At 37.9% G+C, this 17,259-nt stretch overlaps 1 protein-coding gene and 1 pseudogene across 1 annotated transcript; both read left to right on the top strand.

Moving 5' to 3' along the window:
* The first annotated feature begins 3,144 nt into the window (after positions 1–3,144).
* On the top strand, positions 3,145–4,101 carry LOC136175379 (olfactory receptor 5F1-like). The gene has a single exon (XM_065945698.1). It carries the CDS (start codon positions 3,145–3,147, stop codon positions 4,099–4,101), a length of 957 nt encoding a protein of 318 aa, XP_065801770.1.
* Positions 4,102–5,184: 1,083 nt separating this feature from the next.
* Positions 5,185–16,427, top strand: LOC136175378 (olfactory receptor 10AG1-like; annotated as a pseudogene).
* Positions 16,428–17,259: the final 832 nt, after the last annotated feature.

Here is a 17,259-nt window from a genome sequence, read left to right as displayed (position 1 = left end):
CAACACCAACTCCCAGAGTAAACTCAAACTCATGTCCATTGAGTTAGTGATGCCATCCAACCATCTCATCCTCTGTCATCACCTTCTCCTTCCACATTCAATCTTTCCCAGCATCAGGGTCTTTTCAAATGAGTCAGTTCTTCACATCAGGAGGCCAAAGGATTGGAGTTTCTGCTTCAGCATCATTCCTCCCAATGGATATTCAGGACTGATTTCCTTTAGGATGGACTGGTTGGATCTTCTTGCAGTCCAAGGAACTTTCAAAACTTTTCTCCAACACCACAGTTCAAAAGCATCAATTCTTTGACATTCAGCTTTCTTTATAGTTCAACGCTCACATCCATGTATGACTACTGGAAAAACCATAGCTTTGACTAGACGGTCCTTTGTTGGAAATGTAACGTCTCTGCTTTTTAATAGGCTGTCTAGGTTGCTCATAACTTTTCTTCCAAGGAGTAAGCATCTTTTAATTTTATGGCTACAGTCAGCATCTGCAGTGATTTTGGAGCCCCCCCAAATAGTTTGTTACTGTTTCCCCATTTATTTGCCTTGGAGTGATGGGAACAGATGCCATGATCTTAGTTTTCTGAATGTTGAGTTTTAAGCCAACTTTTTCACTCTCCTCTTCCACTTTCATCAAGAGGCTCTTTAGTTCTTCACTTTCTGCCATAAGGGTGGTGTCATCTGCATATATGAGATTGTTGATACTTCTCCCTGCAATCTTGATTCCAGCTTGTGCTTCATCCAGTCCATCATTTCTCATTATATACTCTGCATATAAGTTAATATTATACAGCATTTATTTGATAAATATAATTTATCCCCATTAGGTAAGAGCATAGAACTTTCTTCTAATCATTGTATATTACACTAGATCCCTAAAATAGAGATTATAAAGAAATTTAGATTAGGGAAATAAAGGACTAAGTATATAGAGACAAAAGCAACAAGGTCACATGAAATGAACCATTTAATGAATTTTCCCTTTTTTGATGTTTTGTTTTCACCATTTATGATTTGTAAGCGATATATATTACTGGTGGCAAAATATTTTAAATTCATAATATATTTCCATTTTATTTTGCTGAATCATTTCCTGGGCATAAGCTTAAATAAAATTCAAGAATGTTATTTTGAATGTAATAGTAAACTCTTCAGCTTTTATTTCCTTTGTTTCCACAAATGCATACATATTCACTAATATATAAATATGAACTGTGTGCAGTGTTCTATATAGAAAAGAGCTGTTTAGTTAAAAAGCACAATTAGACCAGTTTTTTCTATTCTTTTCTTTTTTTCTCCAACATATCCTATTCTTCTATGAGTCTCTTCTCCAGAGTGATACATATACACAAAGCCACATGAACACACACTCAGTTTTGTTTAATTAGGGCATAGTTCCAAAACAGGTATATCAGTGTTTAATGGGTGAAACTGACATATTCTGTATAATAGACTCATGGATTTCCTGCTTATGGTAATCTTCTGTCGACTATCAACAAAATCCTTTAAAGTTATCCTGAATGTTGAAAGCAAGTCTTAATATGAAAGTGGAATGGGAGTGACTTAATAGAACTCAGGAGGAAATTGAGAGGGGGTCAGCTCTTGTTAAGATGGTAACTTTATTATATAGTTTTTGGAGAGAAATTCCCCATGGCCCTTGCCTTGAGCTTGCTGCTAAAGTGGCACCTGATAGAAGCTGTGATGTTCCAGTCAACTGGGATGCGGTGAAGCTGACCTCATGACCTGTCATAAAGCTGTCATCCAGCTCAGACATCTAGGTCCCTTTGCGGCCCACATAATTCATACTGGTCGGAAGAATATTCATGAGTTTAGTAGTCAGCATCTTTTCCGATTTATTTCACTCAAACAGTGTTGGATTTCAGGTTAAACTTACCGAGAAATGTGGTGAGTTACATACACACATTTACACCCAGACACACAATCACACATATGCATATGGGGGGGGGATTATAATTTTGTAGTGGGTTATGTACCCTTTTGGAATAAGCTAAAATTATCAAAAAATAGGCAAGTAAATAGCCAATTAAAAAATTGTTTATCTTTGGAAAGCAACTTTAAAGTAACACAGAGATATATAATCAAGTTATGATGAAAATCCGTACAGTGTATGATTCCATTTACCTGTATGTGATCATATTTTAATTACTTTTGAGAATGGAGTTTCTGCCATTAGAGTATTGACTCATAACTAAAAGCTATAGTCTAGTCCCCATTGTCACCCAACCCTATTTCAGGAAAAAAAAAATCCAGCTTGTGCATATATTCAAGACGTGTCTCAAATTTTTACACAGAAAGAATCTATACTGTCTCTGATTTCATTTCACTTCAAACATGAAAATTGTCTCTTTATAATTTTTATGCCTCAACTGAGTTATTAGAGAAGATTCTGATAAGGAAGAAAATAGCAGACCAGATGAATTCGCACTGGGAAGGATGCTATTGGGTACATGCTGCTGTCTCTGTTGCTCCCTGCTGAGGACCGGTGCAGGGACTGCTAGCATGGGCCACTGATCTGGTCACGCGTTTTGTAAATGAGAAGAGTTGTGCGGTTAACTTTTAAAACGCTGCATAATCATTCTCAAGAATATAATAGGTGTCAAAATACTGGTTATTTGAAACAGGCTATGTTTGCTGCTTGGAGGAGATAAAAGTGATGTACGGATGGCAAGTCATAAATTTTGAAGATGAGGGAATACAGAGTCATCTTTGTGAGAAAAAAATGCATTTGAGTTAACCAAATACCTCCCCAGAGAATGGGAAAGACTTCAGCAAGGTTAGTTCTCATATTTTGGATATGGGCAATAGGAGAAAGAATGGAACATGAATGTTGCATTTGCACAAAACTGAAGAGAAACATGTGAACTTAGACCAAGGATTTGTGGATGCCTCAACCTACATTTAATACAGAGAATCGCTTAATAAACTTTAACATTTATTCATTTTTTCACGAATTTCTACATTATTTCAGTTGCTCTATTTACTATACTCTTTTATCCAAAGCCTTTCCCCACCCCCCGCATGTATCACTAACTTCATTAACATTCCTATTACTTCATGTAAACATTGAACAGTGAAATGTTTCCATCTAATGCAAGTTGAAGCATGATATATCTGTAATAAATGGCCAGAAAAAATTATACTTCACTGACAGAGTTCATTCTGTTGGGATTAACAGACACATTGGAGCTACAGGTTATCCTCTTTTGCCTTTTCTCTATGATTTATACACTTACATTTGTGGGGAATGTTGGGATGATCTTCTTAATCAGAATGGATTTCCGACTTCACACACCCATGTATTTCTTCCTGGCTAACCTGTCCTTTGTGGATGTTTGTTATTCATCCACCATCACTCCAAAGATGCTGGTAGATCTATTATCAGAGAAGAAGTCCATCTCCTTTGCTGGCTGCTTCCTGCAGATGTATTTCTTTATAGCCTTGGCCACAACCGAATGCATCCTTTTTGGATTAATGGCCTATGACCGCTATGTGGCCATATGCAACCCTCTCCTTTACTCCTTGATCATGTCCAGGACGGTCTGCCTGAAAATGGCCACAGGGGCTTTTGCAGCGGGCCTGGTGAACTCCATGGTAAACACCAGCTATGTAAGCAGCTTGCCATTCTGCAGTTCCAATGTCATCCATCACTTCTTCTGTGACAGCCCCCCACTTTTTAAGCTCTCCTGTTCTGACACACGGCTGCAAGAAAGCATCTTTTCCACATTCGCTGGTGTGAATATGGTTGGGGCTCTGCTGGTGATTCTCACCTCCTACTCCTACATTCTCTTCTCCATCTTCCGTGTGCATGCAGGGACGGGGAGGCGCAAAGCGTTCTCCACGTGTGCGTCTCACCTGACAGCCGTCATCCTCTTCTATTCCACCTCCATCTACACTTATCTGAGACCTACTTCCAGCTACTCTCTGAATCAGGACAAGGTGGCTTCTGTGTTCTACACAGTGGTGATCCCCATGTTGAATCCTCTGATCTACAGCCTCCGGAATAAGGAAGTAAAGAAGGCTTTATGGAATGTGATTACTAGGAAAATGGTTCCTCTATTTCTAGGATTGTTGCCTTAATTTTCTTGACTAAACAGAGCATGTTTTGATGTTTTAAAGTGTGGATCAAATTTACTGTTTTTCATTAGAATATTTTCTAATTAATAGTGTTTTATTATTACTCATGTACTTGTATCCAATTGGGTATAAACTAACTGATATAAAATGTGTATCAGACTGTTACAAAACTATAAACTTTCACCTGATTATTTTATATTTCCGTTGCATTATCAAAATCTGTGCTTATTCATAAAGTAATCATGGTTAGAGAAGTGAAGTTATTAAGTATTTAAAGACAAAAATGACAGTATCACATGAAACTAGCCAAGTAAAGAACTTAGAATTTTCAGATTATTTTTTCCAGTGCATACGTTTTCACCATTTATGTTTTGTGATAGATTCTTAAATAGCACATATGGCATATTTTTAGTTTTGAATAGATTCCCATTTTATTTCATGGAATAATTTCCTGGGGATATGCTTAAATCAAAATTCAGGAATATCATTTTAATAGTAAACACATCAACTTTTATTTCTGTTATTTCTACAAACATATTCATTATAAAGAAGTTATGAATTTATATAAAAGAATGCAATTTAGAAAACTGTTGTCTGATTAGAGTGCACCACTTACAATAGTTTTTCTTCTACTGCCCTCTTCCCTTCTCAAAAATTTCCTATTCTTTTCTCACTTTCTGTCTTCCATGTGATTTATACACTCAAAGCTACCTCACACACATTTAGCTACTCCAGAATTTAATTAGCTCTACTGATAGATGTTGACATTGAATGGATGTAACATACATATTATGGAAATCTATCAATTAACAATAAGTAATCAAAATTAATCATAATACTAAAGCTAAGCAATAATATGAAGGTAGAATGGGAATTGGCTTATTAGAACTCTGGAGTAAAGTTAGTGGGGTTCAGGGTTTGCTAAAAAGATCAACTCACATATAATTTTTGAAGGAAATTCTCCATGGCCTTCCTTTGCTCTTTCTGCCAAAGTTGTGTCTGATAGAGGCTGCGATGCTCAAGTCATCTGGGGTGTGGCAGAACAGACCATGATCTGTCACAGAAGGTCATTCAGGTCAAGCGCCCATGGCCCTCTGTGGTCTGAAGAACATCCATGGGGTAACTCGTCTTGTCTCTGCACCCCTGGGCTGTGCTCTCGGTCCATATTTTTTCTCTGTTCCTGGAAGCCCTGCAACAAGCTCATCAGGCTGGTCTCAGCAAAGATTCACTCCTTCACTAACTGACTCACCTGCATTCCGCTGCACCAGCCAGCTGCTCTTTGGTTGGTCTCTTTCTACTTTCTCTGTCGTAGGTATTTCTGGGATCAAGATAGTTCACTGATAAATACTAATATTCTTCTCCTTCCACTAAATGTTTTACTTTCTAGTGAAACTTAGAAATAGAAACATTGTGTTCAGGATGAAATATAGTTATTCTGAGATTTGGGTGTTTTGACATATTGCCTTTAGACCATGTCACTGTTCTCTAACTCAGCCTTCTACATTTAATTAATCTTGTTTAATTAAGCTTGCAAATATTTAAAACTTTGGGAGGTTTTTTTTTTTTTTTTTTTTAATTAATGAGTGTGCTCCTTATACCTGGAGAAGGAAATGGCAACCCACTCCAGTATTCTTGCCTAGAGAATTCCATGGACAGAGGAGTCTGCTGGGATGCTGTCCACAGGGTCAGAGTCGGACACGACTGAAGCAACCTAGCATGAATGCATGCATTGGAGAAGGAAATGGCAACCCACTCCAGTGTTCTTGCCTGGAGAACCCCAGGGACGGGGGAGCCTGGTGGGCTACTGTCTATGGGGTCGCACAGAGTCAGACACGACTGATGTGACTTAGCAGCAGCAGCAGCTCCTTATATACATTTAGACTAATTTTTAACCTGCAAATTTTATAAAATGTGTTTTTAAAATTATTGTATATTCTTTCTTATTAGGGCTTCCCTCATAGCTCAGTTGGTAAAGAATCTGCCTGCAATGCAGGAGACCTGGGTTCAGTCCCTGGGTCTGGCAGATCCGCTGGAGAAGGGAAAGGCAACCTACCCCAGTGTTTTTGCCTGGAGAACCCCATGGACAGAGGAGCCTGGGGGGCTACAGTCCACGGGGTCACAAGAGCCGGACACGACTGAGTGACTAAACCGCCACCACTGCCTTTATGCCTGTGTGAGCCTGTTTGCTCTACTCCACACTACTTCCTGTTTGTCTGATTTTCCAAGTCCTTTATCTCATTTGAATGTTTAATGTTACCACCTTTTCCAAATATACAGTTATCAATACATGTTTTGCCCTATTCAACTGTTTATGAGTAATTTATTCACTGAAAGTAGTGAAGTTTGAAACCTACACCTTTGGCTTTGTTTTGGTCTACATTAGTGTTTAGGTCAGATAAATCAGGCTTATAATACCTGCGAATGTCACAGTTTGGAAAAGATGGAAAAAAGTAAGTAAACAAGTTGGAAGGAATGACATAATCTGTATTGAGTAACCACATGGATCCAAATAAATAACTAAAAAGGGGGATATTACTAAGAAGCAGAGCCCTGAATTTAGGCCAAAAAAAAGTGCAGAAAGTGTTTGATATTAATATATAATGATGATTTTTTAAATTTAGTTTGTTAAACAGAAATTTCATAACAGAATTTTCATGGGTCTACTGAAAGCTGAAAATTATACATTTCATAAGCAATAATTAGGTAAAAGTTAGTACTGAGATTAAGTGAAGAAATAATATTATTTCACTTCATACTGCTCAAGTTAGATTAAACACAGTGTATTAATTCATAATCACATTTCAATGGGCAGAGATGAAAACATATGATGTCAAAAAGGTAAAATGTAAGTAGTTAGGTGTACAGAGAATATTCTAATAAGAATTAATTGAATTGATGTGAGAATATTCAATCTAGAGATTAATGTACACATAGTAATAATGAAAATATGTAGTTTTATTGCAAAGATATAGCTTTATTGGACATTATATAACTTTATAGCAACAATCTTAAGGCAAATAATTTTATTAAAACTATATGGAATATATGATAAATAGAACTGTGGCCAGAACCAGAACCAGAAAACAGAAATTTGGTCATTTTTTGCTAATGCGGGATACAATTTATATCTTTGGTGGGAAAATGCTGAAATTCTCTTTAAATGCTGTAATATTAGTCCTAAAATGGAAACATTGCATGTACCCAGACACCACCCTTAAGTCTCAAAATAGTCCCTGGGATATTTTAGTTATAGAATAAATATTATTCTCCTCAGATTTGTTACTTTAAAAAAAGGTAGTAATTATTGGCCATGGGATTTCAAAGTTTTGCAAACAAGAGATCAACCTGATGATGAGCATAGCCAAAATTCTGAACTAATAAATTGGGTTCAAAACATTCAATCTCCTGAAATTGTCTCATCACTTAAACCTTGCATTGTAAAAAATAAAATGTTTAAATATAATTTATTAACTGTGGTTGTGTTGTGTGTGTCAATCATTAACTCACTGGTAAAGGAAAACAGGAGAGATTAAAATACATAGATCTGTTACACTTATGCATGATTCTACTTCATGCCCCTGATATCAGAGCTCAAGTTGTGTCCATTCAGTATGGAGGGGAAATGGAATAAAATTCCCAAGTGTAAAAGAATTACAACTACAGAGGCAGAGACAGAAAGATTTCCTCTAGGTTCTTATTCACACAGTTGCAGGAAATGGCCTAGTTGAGCTGTTTGGTTTAACAGGCACTGTGGAACAAGCGACTTGGAGCCAGGTGAGTGCAGTTATGTGGTATATTATGACCATGTGGAAGGAGGGGGCAAGGGTGAAGGATGTTCTTGGATAATTTATGCAGAGGGAGAGGAGAACAGAAACAGTGCCTCTGCACTAATTAGTTGAACTATGACAAAGATAGGAAACTCCTACAGTTCTAAGACCTGAGGGCTCTAAAGAAGGGATTCCAAGACAACATCCCAGGTTTAGGGGAAGCTCCCTGTGACGCTGTCGTTCAGTCGCTCACTCGTGTCCAAGTCTTTGTGAGCCCATGGCCCGCAGCACACCTCGCCTCCCTGTCCTTCACTCTCTCCCGGGGTTTCCTCAGACTCGTGTCTTCTCCAGTGTACAGCTCCACTCTTAACAATCATTCAGGGTCAGGTGGCTCTGATACTGGTCAGTTCCATAGCTTCTGGGATCATTCTGAATGTGTTCTTTCCTATTTCATTGCCAAGAACTGAGTCAAGCAAGTGGAACGAGAAATTGGAAAAGCATTTGGGTTTCTGTGGAAAAAGATAAATGAAGGAGAACTGCATTGTTAGTGGTGTTTCACTCTCTTTCATGGTGTATGATACAATCATGAGAACCAAGGAGAGATAGTGAAGGGAATCAAGGAGAAAAATGGCATGATCTTATCTACCTCATAGAAAAAATACTGTCTTTGAAAGAGAAGAGATTGATGAAAGTTAAGTATGAAAAATAAAGTTGTATAAAGCATATTTCAATATAAAAAATATACAAAAATATAAATTTTTTAAATTCCCATAAAAATAGAAGGAAATGAGTGAAATTAATTAATCTTTAGAAGAAACAGTAAGCATAATTTGATGACTGACTAATGTAGGTTAAACAGATGAAGAAATATAAATACATCATATTTTCTCTGGTGGTTGATTTTATGTATGATAAAATTGAGAATGAAAACAAAGAAACAAGTTTGGAAAGAAACTGTATGTAGATGCTGTGACCATTTCTCACAATATATGTACCATATCAACCCTAGCTTCCCACATGGGTTATTGCAACCACAACTGTCTGCTTCCAACTTTGGTGCACTAAAGTGTATTGTGTTGCTCTGTCATAAAATCTCTCAGACATTTTCCTCACTACTAACAATGGAAGAGTACACATTATATATGATTTAGTTCAGTTCAGTCACTTAGTCATGTCTGACTCCTTGTGACCCCATAGAATGCAGCATGCCATGCCTCCCTGTCCATCACCAACTGCCGGAGTTTACCCAAACTCATGTCCATTAAGTCGGTGATGCCATCCAACCATCTCATCCTCTGTTGTCCCCTTCTCCTCCTGGCCTCAATCTTTCCCAGCATCAGGGTCTTTTCAAATGAGTCAGCTCTTCCCATCAGGTGGCCAAAATAATGGAGCTTCAGCTTCAATATCAGTCCTTCCAAAGAACACCCAGGACTGATATCCTTTAGAATGGACTGGTGGGATCTCCCTGCAGTCCAAGGGACTCTCAAGAGTCTTCAACACCACAGTTCAAAAGCATCAATTCTTCTGAGCTCAGCTTTCTTTATAGTCCAACTCTCACATCCATACATAACCACTGGAAAAAACCATAGCCTTGACTAGATAACTTTGTTGACAAAGTAATGTCTCTGCTTTTTAATATGCTGTCTAGGTTGGTCATAACTTTCCTTCCAAGGAGTAAACCTCTTTTAATTTCATGGTTGCAATCACCATCTGCAGTGATTTTCGAGCCCAGAAAAATAAAGTCAGCGACTGTTTCTCCTATTTGCCAATCTATTTGTCATGAGTGATGTGACCAGATGTCATGATCTTAGTTTTCTGAATGTTGAGCTTTAAGCCAACTATTTCACTCTTCTCTTTCACTTTATTTTTTTTTTTAATTTTATTTTATTAGTTGGAAGCCAATTACTTCACAAAATTTCAGTGGGTTTTGTCATACATTGACACGAATCAGCCATAGAGTTACACGTATTCCCCGTCCCGATCCCCCCTCCTACCTCCCTCTCCACCCGACTCCTCTGGGTCCTCCCAGTACACCAGGCCTGAGCACTCGTCTCATGCATCTCACCTGGGCTAGTGGTCTGTTTCACCATAGATAATATACATGCTGTTCAAGAGGCTCTTTAGTTCTTCACTTTCTGCCATAATGATGGTGTCATCTGCATATCTGAGGTTATTGATATTTCTCCCTCCGGCAATCTTGATTCTAGCTTGTGCTTCATCCAGCCGAGCGTTTCCTATGATGTACTCTGCATATAAGTTAAATAAGCAGGGTGACTATTTACAGCCTTGATGCACTCCTTTTCCAATTTGGAACTAGTCTCTTGTTTCATATCCAGTTCTAACTGTTGCCTCCTGACCTGCATACAGATTTCTCAAGAGGCAGATCAGGTGTTCTGGTATTCGCATCTCTATCAGAATTTTTCAGACTTTATTGTGACCCACACAGTCAAAGGTTTTGGCATAGTCAATAAAGCAGAAATAGATGTTTTTCTGGAACTCTCTTGCTTTTTTGATGATCCAGCAGATGTTGGCAATTTGATCTCTGGTTCCTCTGCCTTTTCGAAATCCAGCTTGAACATCTGGAAGTACATGGATCACGTATTGTTGAAGCCTTACTTGGAGAGTTTTGAGCATTACTTTACTAGCGTGTGAAATGTGTGCAATTGTGCGGTAGTTTGAGCGTTCTTTGGCGTTACCTTTCTTTGGGATTGAAATGAAAACTGACCTTTTCCAGTCCTGTGTCCACTGCTGAGTTTTCCAAATTTGCTGACATATTGAGTGCAGCACTTTCACAGCATCATCTTTCAGGATTTGAAAGATCTCAACTGGAATTCCATCACCTCCACTAGCTTTGTTTGTAGTGATACTTCCTAAGGCCCACTTGACTTCACATTCCAGGATGTCTGGCTCTAGGTGAGTGATCACACCATTGTGATTATCTGGGCCGTGAAGATCTTTTTTGTATAGTTCTTCTGTGTATTCTTGTCACCTCTTCTAAATGTCTTCTGCTTCTGTTAGGTCCATACCATTTCTGTCCTATAGTGAGTCCATCTTTGCATGAAATGTTCCCTTGGTATCTCTAATTTTCTTGAAGAGATCTCTAGTCTTTCCCATTATATTGTTTTCCTCTATTTCTTTGCATTGATCTCTGAGGAAGGCTTTCTTATCTCTCCTTGCTATTCTTTGGACCTCTGCATTCAAATGGGTATATCTTTCCTTTTCTATTTTGCTTTTGGTTTCTCTTCTTTTCACAGCTATTTGTAAGGCCTCCTCTGACAGCCACTTTGCTTTTTTGCATTTATTTTTCCTGGGGTTGGTCTTGATCCCTGTCTCCTGTACAATGTCACGAGCCTCTGTCCATAGTTCCTCCAATACTCTGTCTACCAGATCTAGTCCCTTAAGTCTATTTCTCAGTTCCACTGTATAATCATAAGGGATTTGATTTAGGTCCTACCTGCATGGTCTAGTGGTTTTCTCCACTATCTTCAATTTAAGTCTGAATTTGGCAATAAGGAGTTCATGATCTGAGTCACAGTCACCTCCTGGTCTTGTTTTTGCTGACTGTATGGAGCTTCTCAATCTTTGGCTGCAAAGAATAAAATTAATCTGATTTTGGTGTTGACCATCTGGTGACGTCCATGTGTAGAGTCTTCTCTTGTATTGTTGGAAGAGGATGCTTGCTATGACCAGTGCATTCTCTTGACAAAACTGTATTAAACTTTGCCCTGCTTCATTCAGTAATTTGCCTATTACTCCAGGTGTTTCTTGACTTCCTACTTTTGCATTCCAGTCCCTTATAATGAAAATGGTATCTTTTTTGGTATTAGTTCTAGAAGATCTTGTAGTTCTTCATAGAACTGTTCAACTAAAGCTTCTTCAGAATTACTGGTCGGGGCATAGACTTGGATAACTGTGATATTAAATGGTTTGCTTGGAAACGAACAGAGATCTTTCTGTCATTTTTGAGACTGCATCCAAGTACTGCATTTCAGACTCTTTTGCTGACTATGATGGCTACTCCATCTTCTAAGGGATTCTTGCCCACAGTAGTAGATATAATGGTCATCTCAGTTAAATTCACCCATTCAATCCATTTTATTTCGCTGATTCCTAATGTCATCTCCTGTTTGACCACCTCCAATCTGCCTTGATTCATGAACTTAACATTCCAGGTTCCTATGCCATATGGCTCTTTATAGCATTGAACCTTGCTTCTATCACCAATCACACCCACAGCTGGGTGTTGTGTTTGCTCTGGCTCTGTCTCTTCATTCTTTCTGGAGTCGTTTCTCCACTAATCTCCAGTAACATATTGAGCACCTACCATTCTGGGGAGTTCATCTTTCAGTGTTCATTGGGTTCTCCAGATAAGAATACTAAAGTGGTTTGCCATTCCCTTCCCCAGTGGACCACACTTTGTCAGAACTCTCCACCATGATCTGTCCATCTTGGATGGCCGTACAACACATAGCTCATAGCTTCATTGAGTTAAACAAGGCTATGGTCCATCATTGAGTTACAGTTAATCTAACTGAGATGATTAGGTTTTACTGAATGATTCAATAAATAAAGGCTGAATGCATGAATTATTTTACATAGTTTAGCAAAGATTCATAGTGCAAAAATGTAACACTACAATCTCTCATATGTATGTAACTTTCAACTAAAGATAAATTCTATATATGGTGTGAAGAGAGGACCTTAACTCATAACAGACTAGATGATGGGTGAATTCTAGATAATTTCCAAATTCCATTCTGTGTGGTTAAAGAATGGTATTTTAAAACTTTTAAATTTTGTATGCACTGATTGCATAAATAGATACTGCCCAAGTTAAGACTGTGAATATCTTAAACAGCTTTACCTAGGAGGACAATTACCCTGCTCTCCAAAGCCACAGAGTACTTGGAGACACATAAGGGGGCGTGGATATGTAGCTAGTGCTCCCCAGACCATATTCCATAGAGAGAGAAACTGTTGCAGCACTAATTGACTTGGAGGAGGCTGTGTTTATTTCTTAAGTTGTCTCAATAAACACCTTATTGAGGTTAAAATTGGAGTTTGTCATGAAGAGATGTCTCCATGGTAAAAACAGACCATTTCTATTTAAGTGCACTAATTGATTTAAGGTATGAGCTTCAAGGGAAAATAGTAAAGATTGAATTAGTTACTTGAATAATTCAAACCAGACATGTATATTATATAAGGCAATATTCATTATAAAAGAGAAAGGCATAGTGACTTCTTCACAACATTAAAAAGAAAGGTAAGCAGCAAGTATTTTCACCAGCTTATTTTATAGCAGTGTATTCTTTATAATTAAAGAATGAAAAAAAAGAATAAAAAACTTCCTTTCAGTCAAATTCATTAATGAGATAAACCTCCTGAACTTGAAATATGCAGTCTGTAACCACAAGAAATCAGACTCTCGTTTTTATGACTGTGAGTGTGATGCTGCATTTCGCACCTGCCTTCTGGTAATTACCCAGACATAGGTATTTTAAATAGATACTACATGACCTTCACATGTCTATAATGCATTTTGCATATTCACAATATCTATGTAGTTTCATAAATATACATGCATGCTCATATACATATATATGTGTGTATATATACACATATATATCTGGAGGTAGAAACATATGCAAAAGCTGACTTTGCATTTGTCTGTTGTCAGATCTGTGGCTGTTATGATCAAATTTCTTTACCCATTTTTTCCCTTTTTCTTGTTTAATTACTGCTGAAGACCTCAGAATTATCTAATTACCTTTCAAGGTCTAACATGTAAAATATAAGTAGAGTTGTTAAGATTGTTAAGGTCCATAATGAGGTTGAGGACACATTACATCAAATTCTTATTTATTTCATATTCTAAACTTCATGTGAACATACGACTTGCTATGATGTTTTATTTGTACTATAAACTTCTGTGGTATGTCACATGGAATTTGCATGATGATGACAAGAACGTATTATTTTTCTGATGGAGGTTTAAGCGTCTCCTGCAGAGTGGTCTGGAGAATGGTGGTGGGGGGGAGGTGTTGCTGAGCTGGTCCCGGCGGTGGAGCCTTACTGATCACACTGCCCTTTCGTGATCTGAGACGCAGCTCACAAGAGAAACAGCAAAGAAAACATGAAAACAAACACATACAAAAATTGAAAATTAAGAAGCTCAAGGCAGAAACATACAAATCAAAAGCTAATAGAAACCAAGCTGATCAGGAAAGAGAAGCATTTTTCAGAAGAAAGGGCCCTCCGTTACCTAGAGCAATTCTTATCCTGAAAACAGGCTACACAACATATTATTTGTTGTTGTCTGTTTTACTGTTACTCACAAACCCATAATCCTTATGTGAGCCAAAAGAAAGAGTCTAAGATTATTTTTTATTTTTACATTGTGGTATTTTAGGATGCTGGATTTGATGTATTAACAAAAATACAACAAAAAAAATGGGTAGCTATCATGTGAATTGATTTGAAATCATTGAATTATTTTGTCTGGTTTTGCTGCTGAACAGGGTGCATCTGAGTGACTTTAAAAATTTATTTATTTTACTGTACAACATTGTATTGGTTTTGCCATACATTGACTTGAATCCTCCATGGGTGTACACGTGTTCCCCATCCGGAACCCCCCTCCCACCGCCCTCCCCATCCCATCCCTCTGGGTCATCCCAGTGCACCAGCCCCGAGCACCCTGTACCATTCATCAAACCTCGACTGGCGATTCTTTTCACGTATGATAATTTACATGTTTCAATGCCATTCTCCCATATCATCCCGCCCTCGCCCTCTCCCACAGAGTCCAAAAGACTGTTCAATACATCTGTGTCTCTCTTGCTGTCTTGCATACAGGGTTATCATTACCATTTTTATAAATTCCACATATATGCATGAGTATACTGTATTGGTGTTTCACTTTCTGGCTTACTTCACTCCGTATAATGGGCTCCAGTTTCATTCACCTCATTAGAACTGATTCAAATGAATTCTTTAATGGCTGAGTAATATTCCATTGTGTATATGTACCACAGCTTTCTTATCCACTCGTCTGCTGATGGGCATCTAGGTTGCTTCCGTGTCCTGGCTATTATAAACAGTGCTGCGATGAACATTGGGGTGCACGTGTCTCTTTCAGATCTGGTTTCCTCGGTGTGTATGCCCAGCAGTGGGATTGCTGGGTCATATGGCAGTTCTATTTCCAGTTTTTAAGGAATCTCCACACTGCTCTCCATAGTGGCTGTATTGGTTTGCATTCCCACCAACAGTGTAAGAGGGTTCCCTTTTCTCCACACCCTCTCCAGCATTTATTGCTTATAGGCTTTTGGATAGCAGCCATTCTGACTGGCATGAAATGGTACCTCATTGTGGTTTTGATTTGGATTTCTCTGATAATGAGTGATGTTGAGCATCTTTTCATGTGTTTATTAGTCATCCGTATGTCTTCTTTGGAGAAATGTCTGTTAAGTTCTTTGGCCCAATTTTTGATTGGGTCTTTTATTCACAGATGGAATCCAGAGGATAAAATCCACCAGAGTGGAAGCAGACTACATTGGTGGAGTTCATCTTGCTTGGCTTCTCTGATCTTTCTGACCTTCAAGGATTTCTTTTTGGGATGCTTTTAATCATGTATAGGATTATTCTGATGGGAAATAGTCTCATTATTATAATAACCAAGATGGATCCTTCCCTCCAGACTCCCATGTATTTTTTCCTAGGGAATTTTTCTTCCTTAGAAATATGTTATGTATCAGTCACTGTCCCCAGGTTATTAACAGATCTCAGTAGAGAATCTAGAAATATATCCTTTCTATCCTGTGCTTCTCAAATGTATTTCTTTCTGGTGTTTGGGGTCACTGAGTGCCTTCTTCTGACTTCCATGACTTGTGACAGGTATGTCGTCATTTGCAACCGACTGCTGCATTCTCTCCTCATGAACAGTAGGCTGTGTGTCCAGCTGGCTGCTGGCAGTTGGGTCAGTGGAATTACTGCATGCATAGGATTTACTTACCAGATCTCTCTAACCCTCTGTGACTCTAACCAGTTGAATCACTTCTTCTGTGATGTATATCCAGTGTTTAACCTTGCCTGTGGGGACATTTTTATGATTGAGATATTAGTTTATGTGATTGCTGTTCTAGTTGTCACTATTCCTTTTATGTTGATTCTTGGATTTTATATGAGAATAGTTGAGACCATCTTGAAGCTGCCTTCAGCACTGGGCAAGCCAAGGCATTCTCCACCTGCTCTTCCCATCTCGTGGTTGTGGCTTTATTCTTTGGATCAGGACTCATTACATGTTTAAGACGAAAGTCCAGTCATTTGATAGGAAGGGACAAATTTCTCTCTCTTTTTTACACCACTGCCACACCAATGTTTAACCCTACAGTATATTGTCTGAGAAACAAAGATTGTACGGTGGCTTTGAGAAAATTCCTACTAAAATTGGACTGTGATTTAAAAATATTAATTCATAAAATTTGTTTCTTATTCATTATAGTCTCCACTCAATTTCTGTTATTTTCCCATTAGCTGTGACTTCATATTATAGGTAAATGATCTGTTATTTTTATATCACATAAACTCTGAAGTCATTTTAAATAAAAAAAAAATAATCTCAACCTCTATTCAGGGTATTGCAATGTTTGATATAACACATAGCATTCATTAATGGGTCTTGTGAACTGTTGTTGCTTTTTAATTTTGCAGAATATTGCCTATGTTTTCTCTTTCCAATGAGATTATTCAACTTTCTTTCTCTAGTCCCAATGTATAGCCTGAAAACTAATAGGCATCAAATTAGCTTTATCAGATGAAAAGACTAAAAGCATGATGTAGCAGGCCTGGTATTGATAGTTCCACTAAAAGATGAGTGTTTGAGAAAAAATTATATTTGAGGCATCATATTCAAGACACAAAATGTTAACTCATTGGCAGTTGTACCTCTGCTGACTGTAGAGAACAATGGGAAGAAGCAGAGATCATTTGTTGCATTTAATTTGAGAAAGGCTTTCCAAATTTTCCATATATGTTGGTAGGGCATCTTCAGATACTGGTTTCTGGACTTAGTTTTCATGTCAGAACATACTACCTGCATGAGAAGAATACAGTTTTTAGAAGAACCATTATTCTGATTGATAAAGGGTGGCAAAGAGAGATTTTCCAGCCATGACTGACTCGCCAACTTCCTGGATACAAGATCACTCCTGCAGAGATTTCCTTCAACATAGCATGCAAAGAAAGCCTTCCCAAATTTAATTCTCTGGTTTTGAACACTTATTCAGGCTCAAAAATCTTATTTTTAACTGGGTGATTTGCTCTGAATATGCCTTTTAACATTCTGTCTATTACTATTTGCTTTGAGACATCCTTATTTTCCTCACTGAGATGG

Source organism: Muntiacus reevesi, chromosome 9 (assembly GCF_963930625.1).
Source record: "Muntiacus reevesi chromosome 9, mMunRee1.1, whole genome shotgun sequence".
Lineage (NCBI taxonomy): Eukaryota > Metazoa > Chordata > Mammalia > Artiodactyla > Cervidae > Muntiacus > Muntiacus reevesi.
The sequence above is the reverse complement of the archived record's forward strand: the minus strand, read 5'-3'. Positions and strand labels throughout refer to the sequence as shown.